This window comes from Centruroides sculpturatus, unplaced genomic scaffold, assembly GCF_000671375.1.
Source record: "Centruroides sculpturatus isolate CEXI.00-Female unplaced genomic scaffold, Cexi_2.0 scaffold227, whole genome shotgun sequence".
Classification (NCBI taxonomy): domain Eukaryota; kingdom Metazoa; phylum Arthropoda; class Arachnida; order Scorpiones; family Buthidae; genus Centruroides; species Centruroides sculpturatus.
In genome coordinates this window covers 726,481-746,388 of record NW_019384481.1, presented here as the reverse complement: position 1 = coordinate 746,388, position 19,908 = coordinate 726,481, and the positions used below count along the sequence as shown (strand labels likewise).

Here is a 19,908-nt window from a genome sequence, read left to right as displayed (position 1 = left end):
AAGCGAGTGGTGAACGGCAGGGCCCAACATATCTATCCCCAAAAAATTCCTGGGATTTGTTCCCGAATCCTTCAGAGCAATAGATTCCGCTCGGGCACCAGCCGTCTCAAAGAACATTATGTATAGTACGGTACAATGCATCATACTTTAATAATTTTTTAAATATCGAAATGACAAAACTTTTACATTAAATTTATAAACGTTTTGATATCGTGATTTTAATAATAATTATAATAGTTTGCTCGTGACTGACGTTGAATTTTTATAGTAAATAAATTAATTCTTTATTTCCGCCAGATGGCTAATGAATCTTTCATGTAAAATAAAACAGCCAAGATGTCTGATCGAGACGAACTCGAGGTGAGTTGGAAGGAAAACAAGTGTTGAAATTCTTTTTAAAAGTTGAAATTGTTTAGAAGGAATGTTTAATTTGCCATTAATGTACGGTGTTATGCTTTCCTGGAATTGCGAATTAATACAAAGTAATATCTTAAAAAACAGTTAATTTCCTTACTGCTGTTAAGCCTAATGTTAAAAATTAAGTGAACATTTTGTTTATTTATTATTTTAATAAATATAAGATAGTTTTAGGATAAACACTTAAAAATATATTATTTATGTATGAGATTATATGTTTTGCATTGTGGTCTTTGAATTTAAAAAATGTCAGTTTTGATTTAACATGTTCTGCAGAAAAGTCCAAGCTGATTTGTTAGTTATACATTATTATATTTTATGTTTTCCTTTACTTACATTGCTTTTATTTCACATTAATTTATTTGTTTTACTTGAATTAAAAGTCATTGTTGCTTTTATCTATGGTTTTATCTTAATTAGTTCTGTTAAAAATCTTTATGAAGAAAATTATTGTATAGAAGCTACACTTAGGTCATTTGTTTACTTACACTGTATATGTATAAACATGATAGAAAAGTAACTTGTAACTTCTACTAATTATTTTAATATACTAAGATTTTCTGATTATATAGAATTTAATATTTCAAATTAGTTTCCAGTTTATTTTATATTTGGTAACAGCAAAACAATAAAGGTTTGAATTGTATAATTCAAATTTATATTAATTTTACACCACAAAAATGTGTGTTTGTGGTGTAAAATTATTATAATATATATTATATTATATATTAAATATTATATATATATAAATTTATATTATATGTATGTATGCATGCATGCATGCATACATACATAATTTGCATATGTATGCAAATATATGAAGCATGCAATGCAGTAACATTGTAAATGCCAATTTTCTCTAAATACATTTAATTGAAGAATTGAATTCTAAATGCAATGTTTTCTGCCACAGAAAAAAATTGTGGCAATATTGGCACTGTAAGTGATGAATTTAAATGCTTGCTCTCGCACTTTATGTGAAGATATGAGTGCAAGTCACATGACTTTGGTGCTTAAAACATTGTCTTATATTTACATTATTTTGATATTCCAGAGAATTTGTAATCTAGTGAGTTTTTTACCATTTTATAGTAAAATTGAAATGAATTCATTCATTAGAAAGTGTTTTTTACCTCTCCTGAAAAGTTTGTTTTTTGGCATTTACAACATTATGGCATTGAACACTTCATATATTTTTTATGTATATAAATAAAACATAAACACAGATAAAAAAATTAATAAAAAAATGTGTACAAAAAATCCATCATGAGCATACCCAAATAAATAATTTTTTGAAATTGGTTTCCTTAACAAGCAGTGTTGTGTAGAGTATTGAAATAAGATATGATTCATAAATTTGAATTAACAAAATGATGATTTTATATTACTAAATTGTTAAAATCAGTTCTTAGATAATTTTAATAAAATTCAATGAGAACCATTATTTTATTACTTAATATTAAAAATATGAATAGATTATATCTTATTTTTTTGGATACTGCACTTATATTAAACAACCATACCACAAAAAATAACCTTAAATTTGATGATACTTTAATTTTTTAATGTTAGAAGATTAAGAAATATCACCTCATTGTATGGTTTTCTTTTTCATTGTGTAGTTGTCATATCCTATTTTAATTTATAAAAACACTTCTTGAGTGTTTAAAACAAAATAAGTTTATATTTAGGTCTAAAAAAATATTTGAATTTCCTGAAGGATACAAAATTTGACATCAACTGAATTTAACACCAAATTTATTTTATTAAATATAGTCTATTTCAAGAATATTTTTGATAATAAATTCTTAAAATTAAGTCTCTGTAATGGTATCTATACAAATTCAAACAAAATAAATTTTAAATGATGTTGGAACAAATTAATCATAATTAAATCTTTTGATTTGTGTGAAATTTAATAATTTAATTTAGTCATCTATTCAAACTCATCTCATCTATGTCATTCCATCAGAGAAACAACAGATGTGTGAGAATGGGAAGTAATGCACAAGTGCTGTAATTAGTATGAATTTATTTTGTAATAATGAGTTTATTAAAATCAAATGTTTAAGAGTGCAGGTTTTCCTTAGTTTAAATTTTAAATAATTTAAATTCTAAACTATCCTTTTAACTTCTTGTATTCTTAAATTATTTATATTGTAAATTTAACTTATCACTACACTTTTTTTTTATTTTTGCTGAGATAGTTTTATTGAAAAACTAACGTTTTAAGCCTACTCTATAGGCCATCCTCAGGCTTAATGATAGAAAAAAAAAAGAACATTGGCGTTCCATTAAATAGAATACATAAATTTAAATACAAAAAATAATAATGGAAAAACATGAAAAATAACTGAAAAATAATTTCAATACAATACAAAACAAAGCCAGACCTAGTGATAGAAAATAATAAATAAAAATAAATGTACTAGTTAATACTTTAGATAAACATTGTAATAAATTGTTAAGCAATATTTGATGAACGAAGTAACTATAAACTAAGGCAAAACTACGAGTTCATGTTAAATTTTTTGACTATAAATTTCCACACCATTGGTAGGCTTTCTGAGTCCCTTGCATTTATACATGCCTCTTCCAGTTTGCTCTTGTAAATTTCAATTTTTTCAGTCATTTTTTGCTAGTGTTGGAAAGTATTGAAAAACATTAGTTTTTCAATAAAACTATTTCAGCAAAAAAAAAAGTATAGTGTGATAAGTTAATTATTTGCTGAGCATGTTCTATGTAATGTTGTTGTAAATTTGTTAATAAAAGAATTTTCTATTAAATTAAGGGGCAGTTTTGAATACGTTGTAGAATTTAAGTCCATATGTAATTTTTCAAAATGATTTTTATATGAATATAATTTTGCATGATTTTATTTATTAATGCCATATTAGTCCATCTTAAATGTAATTTTATGAAAACAAAATTATATATTTTTATAAAATTGTACTTTATATTTAATTTTTCTGTTTTATGAAATTTGTAAGATGTAAATTTTATTACTTTTGTTATTGAATAGTACCAACAATCAAACATATAGAAGAAAGTTGAATTATTTTTTAGACCAGAATAGAAAACATGTATGCTTATTGTACTAATAATTTTTTACTTGAACATGTTTTAGTTATTTTCAAAATAATGAACATGTATTTCTTTAGAAATAATTTTAATATTGTACACATCTTATTTGTCACTATTATCCATCATATTTTAAAAAATGAACAAAAATGCTTTGTACCAATTACACTATTAATAGTGTGGGTGATGGTAAGCAGTTGATAGTTTTGTTTACTTACAAGGGGACCTTATGGTCTTGGAAATTCAGTTTGGGATCAGACTTTGCAGGTTAGTAGTATACCTCAAGGATGTCCCCAGAAGAATTGTAAAGCGCACTAGCCAGAAGATTCTGAGAAAAAGGTCTCTTAAAGTTTTAAGTGCAGCTCGTATACTGGTCAATTTTACACTATGGCAGCACTGTGAAATGTGAAATGGCTGAGTCTGTAGCAAACTCACTTGTCACATGGGCGATCTAGGTTAGATCTTATCTTCAGCTAACTTTTTTTAAATTGTTTTAAAAGTAACATGCAAACATATGCACACAGAAATGTAAAGATCATTTTTTGTGATGAAGGTCCTGACTTTTCTGAAATTCTTGTTTTTTTTGCAATAAAGTCATGAAGTTTCATTTGTCGCTTTGTTTCTTTAAGCAAATGTAGGTAGCAGAAGATTGCATCCAAAACGCGTTTCGCTTTTTCACTCCTTTCAAAATCTGGATCATTCGCTACAATTTGATTAACGATTTCAATTATCTTACCAAACTTTTACTAAGGATATCCATCTGTAGAGAAATTTTTTGGGTTCTTCGTTTTCAGAATCACTATTTTGCAGTTCTACATGGATTTTTTGTTCTGCCAGTTCTCGAAGGTCGTCGTTTATAAGACTATCACCAGAAACCTGCTGTAACTCCTCAATATCCTGTTCGTCTATATCTCCTAGTCCTGCTATATTGATTAGGTTGAGTTTGGTTAACCTAACAATACTGGTTAACCTAACAATACAGCAATAGGCTCTTCTTGTTGAGAATTCTTGGATACCTTCAGCCATAACTTCTTCCACACTTCGTTCGTGCATTTATCAGTTAATTCTTGCCAAGCGAAGTCAATATTGCTTATGACATCCATGATGATATATTTTTTCCAAAATTGCACCAAACAAACATAGATTTAAAGAAAGTACACCTTTTTGCCATTTTTTTGCTGATTGGTTTGTGTTCATAAATAATCATATTATATACAAATCAATGAAATGCCATGATAATTTAAATCAGCGCAAATTTTGAGCTTTTTTTATGCTTCAAGCAGACTGCGTTATGTTGAATCAACGTTAAGTGGGATCTTACTGTGTATTTATTTTTTCTTTCCATTAATTATAAATAAGGAAAAAGAATGCTTTCTTTTCAGTAAGGAGAAATGATTTCAAATTAAAGGTTGAGCATCTTTCATTGTACAAATTTAAAATCTTCATATTATTTTTATTTATTACTTTAAAGGGTACTCTTTATAATAGCTTTGTCTAGATGTGGATCTAATCAACATTTCATATTGTAAGAGTGATAATTTTTTTCTATTTAATAGATCCACATTTAAATCATTTTTGCTGTAAATGTTATTTCTTATTGCTATATCTAAATCACTCCACAAATTCTCAATCATATTCAAGTCTGGTAACTATGGTACTGTTTCAAGGACTTTTGGACAATTAAATAAAAGCCACATGCATAGATCTTTGTGTTTAGGCTCGTCTTGATGATGATCAAAATTGTTCACATTTCAAGCTATGATGCACAAGGCTAACTTTTTAATATGTTTATATACATTTATGATCCATTGTATTATCAATAAATATCAAAGATCCAACACCTGCTATTGACATGAATTTTCATGTTTTTACATTTCCGCCATTGTGAAACAATGGTGGAAATGTAAAAATATATGGAAATGTAATTTAAACATCTCAGGGAATGCATGTGCATATCGTATTCAAAATCTCTTACTGTTCAAATTTTAAGATCCAGCCTCTTTTGAGTAATAAAAAGTCTGAAGAAAAGCCCAGAAGGGGTTACGAAAACGTTCATTGCTCAAGTTCTGATCATATTCAAACTGGTTAATGGTTGATGTGAGTCATATTTTATATTCATCCCTGTGTGCTGTGCAGTTATGTATTGTTTCACAGTAGATTGTAAATTAATAAGTTTCATTTTTTCATTTGGCTTTCTCCTTACTATTGTTCTTCCATCAGATCCAAACAAGTTGTTTTTTCTGATGAAACTAAATTTATTTTTCCAATAGTTAATTCTTTGTAACTTGCTCAAAAGCAAATTTTATCCTCTTAACTATTCACCTTGTTAACAAAAAGCTTTCTCCTACTGATCTTTCTATTAAAATTATTTTTCTTAAAATAATCCTAATTATTTCTAGGTTAGCTCCCTCTGCACTCATAGCAAGTTTTGGGGCTATAATCTTAGTACAGTAGAGTCTCAAACTCAGCACTCAATAACCCAGCAGTCCGGATAACTCTGCCACACCCTGGCAGGGCAAAAAAATCCTTAGAAAAGGAAGAACAAAGAAATATGGATTTTTCTCTGTAAAGTTTCAAATTTTTATACATTTTTTAGTTTCATCATTTGTTGGTTTACTATCATCATCATCTCATTTAGCCTCACATTCCACTGCTTATTGTTATTATATTGACAATTANTTTTTTTTTTTTTTTTTTTTTTTTTTTTTTTTTTTTTTTTTTTTTTTTTTTTTTTTTTTTTTTTTTTTTTTTTTTTTTTTTGTTAACCCCATTCCCGATAACCCGTCATTTTCACAAACTCGGTCACCCTTCAGTCCACATTAGGCCAAGTTTTTGAGACTCTACTGTATTACAGTAGAGCGTCGTTTATCCAAATCAATTGGGGTTGTTCGGATAACCGATTACGTACAAAAAAATATATTAACCTATCCCATGTTGAAATTTTTCTCCGTTGCGTGTCACTTAGCATTGAATTTTTGTCAATGTTAAGCCTAACGTAAACTTTTTAAAATAATAATCATGGCTATTGTATCGTTAAAAATTATTTCTTTATTTTTTACAAAAAATAAATATATAGAAAAATATAAAAACAAAAAAATTATATGTTAGAAGTTAATCTAGTATCAAAAACGTTCAATTCAGCATGATACACAGTCCTCAGAAAAACACTACACAAAAGTTCCAGTGCTGCCAGCTAAAACACACACACCAACAAAAAAATATTGGAGTAGCCCAAGCTATAGCCAAAGATTGCAGCGTCACAGCACTACTGAAAATTTAAATTTGTTGACTGGAATGCTTTCGGTTAACCGATGTTTCGGATAACTGGCTTTTGGATAAACGACGTTCTACTGTAGTCTTTACTTCTCATAGAATCTGTTTCATCATGAACATTGAAAATTTTGCTGTTACTGTAATTTTATTTTTTTCAGAATATTTTTTTTTTAAACCTATTAATGACTCAATTAACTGTTGAATGGTTTGTTAAACATTTTTTCTATCTCCTCAGTGATTTTCCTGTTTATAGTAATGAATCGTAAGTTTCCTTTCTTGTTGGAAAGACTGACCCTTTGACACCAATAAAAAAAAAAGTTTCTAATAAAATTATTTAACCCTCATTAGACTTTAATGATTGAAAACTTACCAATAACTAAGAAATACGCAAATTAGACAATGCAGAGCTTCAAGTGTATGAGTTTGACATTATTTGAGATTTTGAAAAACAATTTTTAACTTAGTTTTTATAATAACTATAAATTTATGTTTTAAGTTTTCTTTTTGTTAAATGTTTCTTAATATTTAAATCTAATGCTGGATTGGGGGGGCGCTGTAGTCGTTGAGGCTGCTGGCGTGTTTTGAAGTGAAGTTATACCTGTTGCGGCTAAGCTTTTGTGATTGCTTTTGTTATGGATAAATTTGTTAAAATTAAAGAGTGTATGGATCGGGATAGTGCCAAAGAAAAGGAAGTAGCTTTTGAGAAGAGCGCAAAGACATTAAGAACACCACCAGGTAAACGTTTTCGGTCCTGTTCCACGGGAAGTGCTGTTAAAGTGAGAGACTCTAGAAAGAATTTGGATCAAGAATTATTCTTAGAAGAGATAAGAGTTATGTTGTGTGAAATGAAGGATGCTATAGAATTAAAAATAGAGACGGAATTAAGTTTAGTAAAAGACAATTTTGTGCAAATGAACGATAAGATTAATATACTGTCAGAGAGAATCACTAAATTAGAATCTGTGTACGACTGCGGAGATGATCGGGATAATATGCAAGTTGCCACTATTTTAACCAAAAGAGTTAACACACTTGNGTGGTGGTTTTAACTCATATTTCTTGGATTTGTTCGAATTTAACAAGATGTTAAAGAAATTAGATGGTTTAAGTTAAGCGAATTTATTGTTTTGTTTTCCCCCCTTTGATATTGTACTGAATTATATGTCAAATAAACTATTATTATTATTATTATCTAATGCTGGATTAACTTTTGGATTGGAACTTGGATAATAAATATAATGTAATTTGGACTAATTAGTCCAAATTTTTTAACTAATTTATATTAAATACCACAAATTTATACTAAGTTCTAGGCTGAAAGTTAACTTGGCATTATCATTGGGCTGCAATTTGAAAAAATTGTAGCCCTATAAATTACCACTATTGTTCATTGGCTGTCTGTCCTTTTAACCTCAAGAATGGAATTAGATAGGTGAAAATTACTATTGCTAAAAGGAAAAGTATGATGTACAGGTGCAAGATACTAGTAATTTGAGGTGGAGAACACATTTTAAATTAAATAAATAAAAAATATTAAAAATTGCAGCATGATATTGTGACAATGCCATAATAAAAGAATTGCTTGTTTAGTTATAATTTTGGCTTAGTTGTCCATATGTATTTCTTGGTAGTTTTAGCAACATTTCATTTTATATCTTGTCAGTAGCCATTTTACAGAATCATTCTCTGGACTGAGTGAAATCTAGAAAACTTTTTTGGAAGAGATTAAATGAATTGGCCCATAATGACATCTCCCCAGAGGAGGACTGGAGACAGAAGTAGGCCTCATATAACTTTATGAATAAACATTTGATAGAGGAACCTACTATCAAACAACCAGGCTTTGAACTACCAAGACACAAGTTAATAGATTCTGGACAGCTGAAAGATGTGCATTCCTCTTATATAAATGATAAATGTCACTGTCCCTACTCTTTCCATATGGAGCTATGCAGACTACTGCTTACATTGCCAGGGAGTGTACTATATATTCTGTAACAGGCATCTTGAAACTCGTTAACAAAGCAAACCTAAGGTGATCCAATGGTTGAACTTGATTAATATCAAATTTTAGGGACCTATCACACATTATTCCAACAATGAAATGGGTCGAGCGGTATAGGTACAGTACATGAAGTTACTTCAGCCAGAGTGCTAATTCAAATGTCTTTGTATCTTTGGGGGTCGTAATGTCATATGCTTAATAGATAATACTAGCCATTGACCTTTGGATCTGTTGTATTGCTAATATAACTAGACCATTTTTGTAATCACCAGTACAAATATAAGTAAAAAATACAAAAACATTGAATTTATTTTAAAACTATTCATAAAATTTTAATTACAAGAATTATTTTTCAAGAATAAATGTATTTGTGCTTTCTTTTTATGATCATAAAATATTTTTTTAACTTCTATGAACTCAAAAGTCAATGTCTCCAAATGAAAACGTATCCCCTTTCATAATCATCAACACATACAGTATATATTGGCTGTTTTTGAATATCAAACAGCCAATAATCTATAACAATTCATATTAGAAATTAGGAAATTCTTTTGATAGTGTAACTTAATGCAAATGTGTAGCAAAATGTTAATCATTGATGTGAAAGCTGCTATATCTGATATGTAATTCTTAGATAAAATATAATCCTTTATTTAAAGAATAGTTATAATAATATTTAAATACTGTTTACAGTTGAGTCTGCATAATAGGGCATTGGATAAGAGAGCATTTCACTTTATAGAGTGCATGCCCATATTCCTAATATTTCCCCTATTATATTAGCAGGACTCCTGTTAACAGAATACTTGATAGTAGAGCAGTTTGTTTAAACAAATGTCATATCATCAGAATATTTATAGCAGTTAGTCATCATAAGGGGGCATTAATTTAATTGAAGATTTATAAATGTCTATCTTTAATCTTGAAGTAGTATATCACTGCCAAAGTCACATGGCAATGTTACAGGTCTGCACTATAGTATGTTTTTTTGGGATTGAAACCTTCCATTGGTCAGTTTTCTAATTTCTAAAAGTCAGCTAAAAGATTTCTTATGGAATTATTATAAATAGTTTTGTTGGACATGCATATAGCGAAGCAATTACATAACATTTAAAAGATATCATAAAATATACGTGAACAAACAGCACAGATCAGATATACAGTATGTCCTCATCTTGAGTTGACGAGGAAAGAAGTGATTAGCAACCAAATTTTGGAGGTTATGTGATGCTACTTTAAGATGGTAAGGTACTTTTACTTGCTTTAATAATGTATGACCCATTAGAGAGCATAATTCAGATATTTTTGGAGCAAGGATGTATACGTCTTTTCAGCTACACCACTTATTGTATTTCTGGGAAAAAGTGAAAGTAATATGACTGGTAAATACACTGCAATTACTGATCATTCAATAAAAGTGATGGTATACACCTCAGTGAAACAGAAAAAAAAAAAAATTAAAGTTTGTTTTGTGGGAATGAATTTGAGTCTTTCTCACTTCATAAAGTGAAATTTATCAAGATAAAAACATTTAAAACTTGGCCATATTCAAAATGATAAGAAAAAATGCTTAATTCAGGAATCTGAAACAAATTTTTATCCAGTAATGTTTTCATTTTTCCACCATGGGTATCTCCATCTTGTAGTGGTGATGGGGCTTGTGTTTCTCAAGGATCCTGAGGACTATACTAGTGGTAGCATAGCTACTGGTAGGGTCTCCCATGCCAGAAAGGTCAAAGGAAAAAGAACAGACAAAGAGAGATCCCTGGTCCTCCAGGTTGGGGGTTGTGCATGGGGCTAACAAACTCATATTAAAAAAAAAGACAGTTAGGGGCCATCCATAAATTACATAAGGGCAATTTTGGCCATTCTAGACCCCACCCACTCCTGTGTAAGAAACTGTAATATTTTCTTTGACCCTCCTCCCCTTCCCTATCTTACATAATATTTAGGCATGATTTTATAGAAAGATTTTAACAAAAAAAAAAAATATTTTTATGAAACCCTAAAAACCTTAGGTCAAAAATATATAATTATTAATTAGTTAATTAATATGTACTATTATTTATAAAAGACTATGAACAAATTTAAAAATATATGAATTGAATGAACAATTTATTTTAAGAACTTTATTTTTTAATTATTAAGAATCTTTTTATTATTATTATTATCATCATCATCATTAATCAACGTCATAATATTCATCTTTATATTAATTTTAATTTTTGCTTGTTCCTGGATTTTTCAGCCAATTTTCAAGTGATTCAATCGCAGGCAAAGAGTGATTCAGAAACTTCATCGTTTTTTAATTCAAGATATTCTGTACTCTCAACATAATCTTCAGACATCCATTCAGCATCTTCCACTAATGTATCATCATCTTTTATTGCACAAAATAATTTTTTTTTAAACGTTTTTCAATATGAATAGGTTTTATTTTGGAAAAAAAAAGATACTTTATGATTAGTCAGTTTCTTGTGCTCATTAATTTTTTCCTTTATAGCAAAATATATATGACATGTAGAGCAGGTTCTTCCTTTTTTGTGACTGTATAGTAGGGCAAAAGTAATCATATGGCAAATTATTCTGGTTTCCAATTTGTGATAAAACAAACAATTCAAGGTTTAATCTTTGGAATAAATGCATGAATCTTGCATCTTTGTCATCATGATTGATTGTGTGAGGCACCTTAACTAGCCCTGTTATTTCATCATGAGTAGTTTGGCAAAAAGCAGGAAGAAATCCAGTAGGCAAAATCATACAAATATTACTTCTAATCAAGCCACAGCACTCAACATCACACTTAGTTATTTAAAAGGCATTATTTAAAATCTATTAATGTTTTGAGCCTAAATTCAATTTACCTGTAGAGGATATTGAGATTCGCGTACATACTTAATATACCAATCATGGTTCAATTCATCAAAACTCTCTGTACTATCTGTAGGCAACAAGCGTTCTTAATAGAAACTGCCAAATTGAAGCCAAATTCAAAACGCCACTACTCAAAACATAAAAAGAATATTACGTAAGACGAGATCTATTACCCCCTACCTTGACCCCCAAAATATCTTACGTAATTTATGTACTGCCCTTTATACACCGTTCACACCGAGCATTTCAGTCTAGGTTGTGATCAAGGTCGACGACTATGCTGTGGTGATACCTCTCTTGACCATTTCAATCTCGATTTGAAATGAGGTTTGAAAATCACGATTGCATCAAGAGAGTTCTTGAAACTAGATCCAGTCATAAGAGATCCCACAATCCCATGCGCATGAGAAAATACAAGATGGCTGCGGAACACATATCGTGCTATCAACAGAGAATAAAAAAGACATCTGTCTATTATTAGATATATGGCAAGAAAAAGTATTTATTTCTAACCAAAACTTCCATTTCATTTGTTGGTGTTCTTGACTTACCACATAGTTATGTCAGTTTTATCATTGTGTATAATAGCCAGGTTCTTCTCAAGCAGACTGCCTGTGTGAACAGCTCAACGTTTGTCTGGCGACAGTCACAATCCAGACTGTAGATAAATCTAGATCGAAGTGAGTCGTGGATTGTATGCAAACATAGTATAAGGTACTTTAAACATGTGATTGATGCAAATGGATTGCACATTGAACAAATGTCGTGAATAAAAACCTTTTGTGTGTTTCCATTTCATGTTTCTTCATGCACCATTTTTTCACATGGTGTAAATTTGAACTAATTACTTTTTTTTTTTTTTTTTGCCTTTTCCTCCATGGTCCATATAACATATATACCAAGTTTCATCAAAATATGTCAACAAGACAAGAATGGACTCTATACAGGTCTGAGTAGGGCAACTTTAATTATAACCACCCTGTACATACAGTATCTCTTGATTTCAATTTAATAAATGTTACCCATAATCAACTGTGCCAGCATCAGTATGGTCAAATATTTTTCTGCAGACCAGTGAAATTTTTTTCAGACTAGCACTGGTCTGTGAATCGGCAGTTGAAACACTATGTAATCTATATGCAGTGGCGGCCTTAGGGGGTGGCGAGCAGGGCAATCGCCTGGGGCCTCGCTCTTGGAGGGGCCTCGCGCAACAACCAAGTAGAAAAAAGTTGATATTTAAAACTTTTTATTTTATCCTTGGCTATTAGTTATAACAATAAAATAAATTTAATTTATAGTACAGTATCTAATATATAATCGAGACGGGTTGATGATGATAATAATAATAAGCGTAGAGCCCAAACGGTTAGGAGTTGAAAGTTGAAATTTGGTACACAGTTACGGTACGTTAGGAGAACGCCCACTAAGAAGGGATTTTTCGAAATTCCTTCCCACGGGGGAGAGGGACAGGATTAAGTCTTAACACTTCCATTAACAATGGAAGTGTTAAGTAACAATGAAAGTTTTAAGTAACAATGGAAGTGTCAACAATGGAAATGTTACGTAACAATGGAATTGTTAAGAGAAAGCGACGTACAATACGCAGATGCAGTTTTTTTCGTTTTTGCGGGAAATCGAACATATTTTTAGACCCATGTAAAAATTCTCTAATTAGTCTGGAAACAAGGGGACCCAATTCTTGCATTCTGTGAAAACGGGTAAGGTTTACTGTAACGTAATAATCTTTATCTTAGTTATCGTTACTTTTGCCCGAGCAACGCCGGGCCCACCTGCTAGTATATTAATATTAATAAGTGCCTACTATTTCAATTCATACTTTGCACAAAGGACAAGGGCCTCGCAAAGATCTGCCGCCCAGAGCTTCGCAAAGATCTGCCGCCCAGAGCTTCGCAATGGATAAGGCCACCGCTGTCTATATGACATATGTTCAAGGATTAGAGTTGGCCCTCAACATACATAATCTGATCTGTGAACATTTTCAAAATATGTACAGTAAAAAACCCACAAAATAATATATAATAAACCTAATTGTATAATAAAAACTTACACTAGTATATCAATTTTTTGTCTTGCCCAATATATTATTACTTTTTTGTCCTCTATGACCATTTTTACTGTCAATTTCAATCAATTGGTCAGTTGCAATTGACTTGTTGACACAGCTGCTTTAAATTATAAAATTCTAGAAAATTTGATTCCTGTACATGCACGTTCACATTTTTTGTCCCACTATTTAAAAATGTTGCTACCCCTTGATCTAGAATGTTTTCTTTCTCAATACAATGAAAAATATAGTAAGAATAATATGTTTTATATTAGTATTTTAATATTATATATTAGTTCACAATTTTTAAAAATTGGAAATTGTTTTTTAACTAAGCTTGATGCTCATTTTATTTGAGAATGTATTTGATCAAATATTACGTAAGACGAGATCTATTACCCCCTACCTTGACCCCCAAAATATCTTACGTAATTTATGTACTGCCCTTTATACACCGTTCACACCGAGCATTTCAGTCTAGGTTGTGATCAAGGTCGACGACTATGCTGTGGTGATACCTCTCTTGACCATTTCAATCTCGATTTGAAATGAGGTTTGAAAATCACAATTGCATCAAGAGAGTTCTTGAAACTAGATCCAGTCATAAGAGATCCCACAATCCCATGCGCATGAGAAAATACAAGATGGCTGTGGAACACATATCGTGCTATCAACAGAGAATAAAAAAGACATCTGTCTATTATTAGATATATGGCAAGAAAAAGTATTTATTTCTAACCAAAACTTCCATTTCATTTGTTGGTGTTCTTGACTTACCACATAGTTATGTCAGTTTTATCATTGTGTATAATAGCCAGGTTCTTCTCAAGCAGACTGCCTGTGTGAACAGCTCAACGTTTGTCTGGCGACAGTCACAATCCAGACTGTAGATAAATCTAGATCGAAGTGAGTCGTGGATTGTATGCAAACATAGTATAAGGTACTTTAAACATGTGATTGATGCAAATGGATTGCACATTGAACAAATGTCGTGAATAAAAACCTTTTGTGTGTTTCCATTTCATGTTTCTTCATGCACCATTTTNTAAGTAATCCTATAATTTTTTGTTTATAGCATAGTTTATACAGATTATTCCCAAAAAATTATACGTATTTTGGAAATGTTGAGTGGAATTAGTCTAGAATCGGTTAATTTTATAGAAGAAAACCTTTCAAACAGCCTTAGTCCGTAAAGTTCCCACCTATCGGGCTGCGATTGGCTCATGTATTTAATCGTTCCTACAACGTAATTTTCGGTTAGTGTGGAACGTATCTAAGCGTTATAGGGGTGTCTACTGTATAGTAAACAACAAAAACTTATTAGAAATTTATAAAATTTAAAAGTTTCATGAAAATAAGCATTTGTAATATTATAAAGTAAATAAATTTTAAAAAACCTAATATTTTTATATTCTTTATTTGCAAAGATGAATATTTGGTTGCAGTCATATACAGTACTTTAATTAATAAGAACATGCATACACAAAACATCACAGTTCTTTCAAAACTGAGTCCGTTAACTTTATTTCTTTTTGTATTGTCAACATTAAGTTAATTACATGTCAAATGTAAAGAACAAACTCACTAGAATAACATAACTAATTTAAAACAAATATAACAAATAGTTGGGGGACATAAGGCAAGATCAAGTCTTGGGTGATTGAGAAGAGTACAGTAGTGAATTTTATCTGCTGTTACCTTGAAATGATCTGGATTTAAGTGTGGGATAATCTTGTCCATGTTTACAATGTCAATCATTTCTTTCAGCGATTGAACTGGTTTCTTTATTTCTACGATGTGCACGGAACTTTTAAGATTTCAAAAAGATCATGACATTTCATAGAATGCTGGTCTTGGTCAGGATGATAAGTTCTTCAAAGAACTTTAGCTTTTATCTTAAAATTTGGGGGTTGATGCTGCTTATTATATTTGAATTAATTATTTTTGTATGCTGCTTCCATCTTCTCTATCTTGTATTCTCCAATAATGCAAAAAAAAAAAAAAAACTTGGATTAGTTTGGGATGATTCAATGATTCTAGAACTTTGCCATACACCAGATAGATTGGGGGAAATTCAGTAATAGTGTGTGGGGGTTTGATTATATTCTCACTATATCTTTTAAATTGTGCCCATGATGTCATCTTTTGGGATTCTCTGCAAGTTTAGTCTTTAACTTAGAAATAAATAAAAGTGGCATTTAACCTCTCTGCTAGCTCATTATGTTAAGATCTTTTATACTGTTCTCTAGATGTCTCCAGAATCTTGATTGACACAAATGATGGGGCTCTGTCAGTGATGAGATGTGTTTTTATCAGCTTGTAACACTTTTTCTAAACAGTCTATGTATGTTTAATAATCTGAAACCGTGTCGTTATTCTTTTCCATAGTTCAAACACTATGTAGTGTAATTAATCAATCACTTGGCATTGACACTTGGCACACAGAATAAAAATTAAAAAAGATGAAAAATGCCAAGTGATTGATTAATTACACTGCATAGTGTTTGAGCAATGGAGAGAGTATGTATGTGTTAATTGATATTGACTTTGATGGAAAATGCCATGAATATCTTGAGAGATGATCTACTATGACAGGGATGGCCAACACGTAGACCGTGGTTGACTGGTCGACCGCAAAGGTTTTGAAAGTAGTCCGCGAAGCTAAAATTGAACAATTTGCTTTCACTTAAATTAATGTTTAAAAATCTTAATTTGATCATTTATTCTTACAATAATAGACTGTCTGTGCAATGTACCCATACTGTTTGTATTTATCTCAATGAACAATACAAATGAATGTTAACGCATGCGCATATAAAAATCCTAAAATTGTTTGCCCATATTCATTGTTGCCTGCAGACTATATTTTACCAAAAAAAGTAGCCCCTAAGAGTAAAAGTTTGGCCACACCTGTACTATGACATTCAGGTAGTTTTCTTAGAACCATACTTCTGCATTCCACACACCTTATCCAATGATATCATATATCAGGAGGAGCTTTAGCTGGTAGTAGACCTCTAACAGGCTGACTTTTACTTTCCTGGCTCTTTTATATATAACAAGAAGGAAAGTATGACAATTGGTCAAAAATGACCCCTCAAGATTTTTACATTTTTGGACTTGAGACTGTGAAATGTCAAAATGCAAAAAAAAAAAAATTGGGGCTTTTCTGTATGTGTGGATATTAGTGTGTGGGAGGGCACAATTTTGTTCATTCTCTTTGAAGCTTAATAATTCTTGTGCTTTTTTGTCAAAAATTTCTGAAATTTTGCAGGGAGTTTTGTATATTAAAGACATTGATGCTATTAAATTTTGGTAGTTAGGTTTTTGCTTTTTTCAATAAATGATTTATTAAAAATTACATCTAAGCCACTACAAAGTTTTTAAGATGATGTCATAAATGTGAGAATACTGAATATCTTTTCATATTTTAAAGTGGCCAGCAAATTATCTTTGTAATACAACCTTTGAACTTTCACCGCAATTATGATAATTGTGGTGAAAGTTCAAAGGTTGTATTATTATTGTTATAATTATTTTAAGTTTATTTTCATTATTATTGCACTATAGTTCTTGTTGAATGAATGAATAACTCAGGAAAAGTTTACAGTTTCTTGATACCATCCATAAGCTTAATTCCAACAATGATACAGAAGTTTAATAACATTAATATGTATGATGATAAGTGATGATTGATGACTTAACCAGATTAGTCTACTAAGAACAGATAAAGGGTATTGTTCAACTTTTTACAACCTGTGTGCTTCTCTTCTATTCCTATTTTTAACCAGTCTAATATTTGACATATCTGGTCAAAATTCATTGTTTGGAAGAGTATTTGAATTGATTCTTTGTATTCAGAATATTGAACACAGTATATTATCTTGTATAAGTAACAGATACAGATACAGGTAGCCCTCGGTTTACGCCGATTCACAATAATGCCACTATGCAGTTCGCCGTTTCGGTGCAATTGTTGTGTAATTCCCTGATGCTAGATTTGACTAGATTTTATCCAGATTTGACCAATCCTAGTGAGACACGAATTTACTACACCACATGTCATGGCAGAATCGTGGCTCGTTGGGATTGGTCAGATCTAGACGAATAGCGAACGCTTCACAAACCGTTAGATTTGAATGAGCTGTGGACTCGACAGAGCTACAGAAGAATGACAAAGAAGAAACTCCAAGAGTTATGAAAACTGCTGATCTAAAGCATGCATATCCTTTCAACTATGGAAAATTTGACAGATGAACTTTTGAGTTAGACAATGATTGGGAGCGAAGTGCAAATGTAAAAAGGAGCATAATCGCATCCATTCGACCATATTCCGAAATTTATAATGAAAGAAAACAAAAATGTAAACAATTAAAGATGGATACTTTTTTCCAAAAAATGTAAGAGATCTGAAAGTAAAATTTTTAATAAAAACATTTCACTTTATTTTATGATATAAATTTAATTTTTAAAATATATTTTATGTCTTTTGTACAGGTAACCCCCGTATAACATGGGAGTTACGTTTCAAAAAATTGCTGTGTTATGCGAATCCATGTTATACGAAACAAAGAACTAGTGCCAAAAGGGGGGGTTAGGTTCCAAAAATTAAAAAAAATGCTGTTAAATCCTTCATTAAATTGGATTTATTATTAATTTTTTTTATGGGTAAAATACTTATTTATTATTTAAGTAAATATTTTATCAGAGGATTATTCATCCTATATGATGATCTCAGCATGAGCATCATCAACTGGTAACAGTTTTTGGGTGTGTTTGTTAATAGCGGTCACTCTGCATCTCCACTACAATGGGAGTGCGCTGCTGTTTGTAGGCATTTAAGAACAATGGTGAAAGAAAGATGGCATCGCCTGCACTATCAATAGTATCGTGATGGAATCTATAATTCTAAAATATGAGTTTTTAGAGGCAAAAGAAGGGTCCCAATTGTAAAATTTAACCATTAAATGGCTTATTTGTTGAAAGAGCATTCAAAGTAGCCACAAAAAAAATTAGAATGCTCACACAGAGGTATAAAAGAATGCACCCTTTGTTATATTTCATGTTGTACAAGGGTTTTTACCCAATTCCTGAACCATGTTAGAGTGAACCCGTGCTATAAAAGCACCGTGTTATATGGGGATGTTCCCAATTTTAGAACTGTGTTAGAGTGAATCCGTGCTATAGAAGTGCTGTGTTATATGGAGGTTACCTCTATTATATTGTATTAATAAACAAAATTATTTGCTTATTTTTCACTTATGTAAAACCTAACCTTATACCTCACTATAAATGATGATTCGATTTGCGCAGCTTCTCTAGGAACAGAACTGCGGCGTAAATTGAGGGCTAACTGTATATATGTATATATATATAAGCAGTATATTATGTTTTCATTAGGTTGGTTATGGATAACAGTGTCCACTATTTAGAGGTAAATATAATGGATGTCCTATTTGAAGAGTCTGGAGATTGTAAAAATGTTAAATAAAGGTGTCTGCTATTTGGGAGTGTCTGTTAATGGACATTTCGCTGTGTTATAAAAATAGAAACGGACTTTATCTATTGATGATACATACTACAGTAGAGCGTCGTTTATCCGAATCAATTGGGGACTGGGGTGGTTCGGATAACTTATTTTTTGGATAACAAATCACTTACGAAAAAATAATTAATTCATCCCATGTTGAAATTTCTCTCCATTGTGTGTCGCTTTGCGTTGAGTTTTTGTCGATGTTAAGCCTAACAAAGACTATTGTATCGTTAAAAATTTTTTTATTTTGTACGAACAAAATAAATTTATTGAAAAATATAAAAACAATAAAAAATTATACTTCAAATGTTAATTTAGTATCAAAAACGTAAAATATTTGAGTAGCCTGAGAAATAGTCGAAGATTGCAGCGCCACAGCACTAGCGAAAATTTAAATTTGCCGACTGGAATGCTTTTGGATAACCAGCTTTCGGATAAACGACGCTCTACTGTATTTATTTATTGATGATACATACATAACATTGATGATACATTCATACTATTGGTGATACATACTAGGCATTCTCTTTTACTTACACTGCAATTTTTCTCAATCTTAGTGTTCTGGAGAAATATGCTATGAAGAGTGGTCCCTTAGTTGGATATTTTGTTTTTCAGAATGTTTCCTATCCCTTATCTACTAGTATCAGTAAATAAATG

At 30.7% G+C, this 19,908-nt stretch overlaps 1 protein-coding gene across 2 annotated transcripts in view; it reads left to right on the top strand.

Annotated features, from left to right (window-relative positions):
• The first annotated feature begins 297 nt into the window (after window positions 1–297).
• The window catches only part of LOC111621452 (E3 SUMO-protein ligase PIAS2-like), a 108,110-nt gene continuing 88,499 nt past the window's right edge, over window positions 298–19,908 (top strand). Inside the window, exon 1 of one of the 2 annotated variants that reach the window (XM_023363607.1) lies at window positions 298–360. In XM_023363607.1, coding sequence (XP_023219375.1) covers window positions 337–360 — 24 coding nt within the window. In that variant the 5' untranslated portion in view covers window positions 298–336. Of the gene's footprint in view, window positions 483–19,908 lie in introns of both variants that reach the window. The other variant, XM_023363608.1, reaches the window with a different exon arrangement.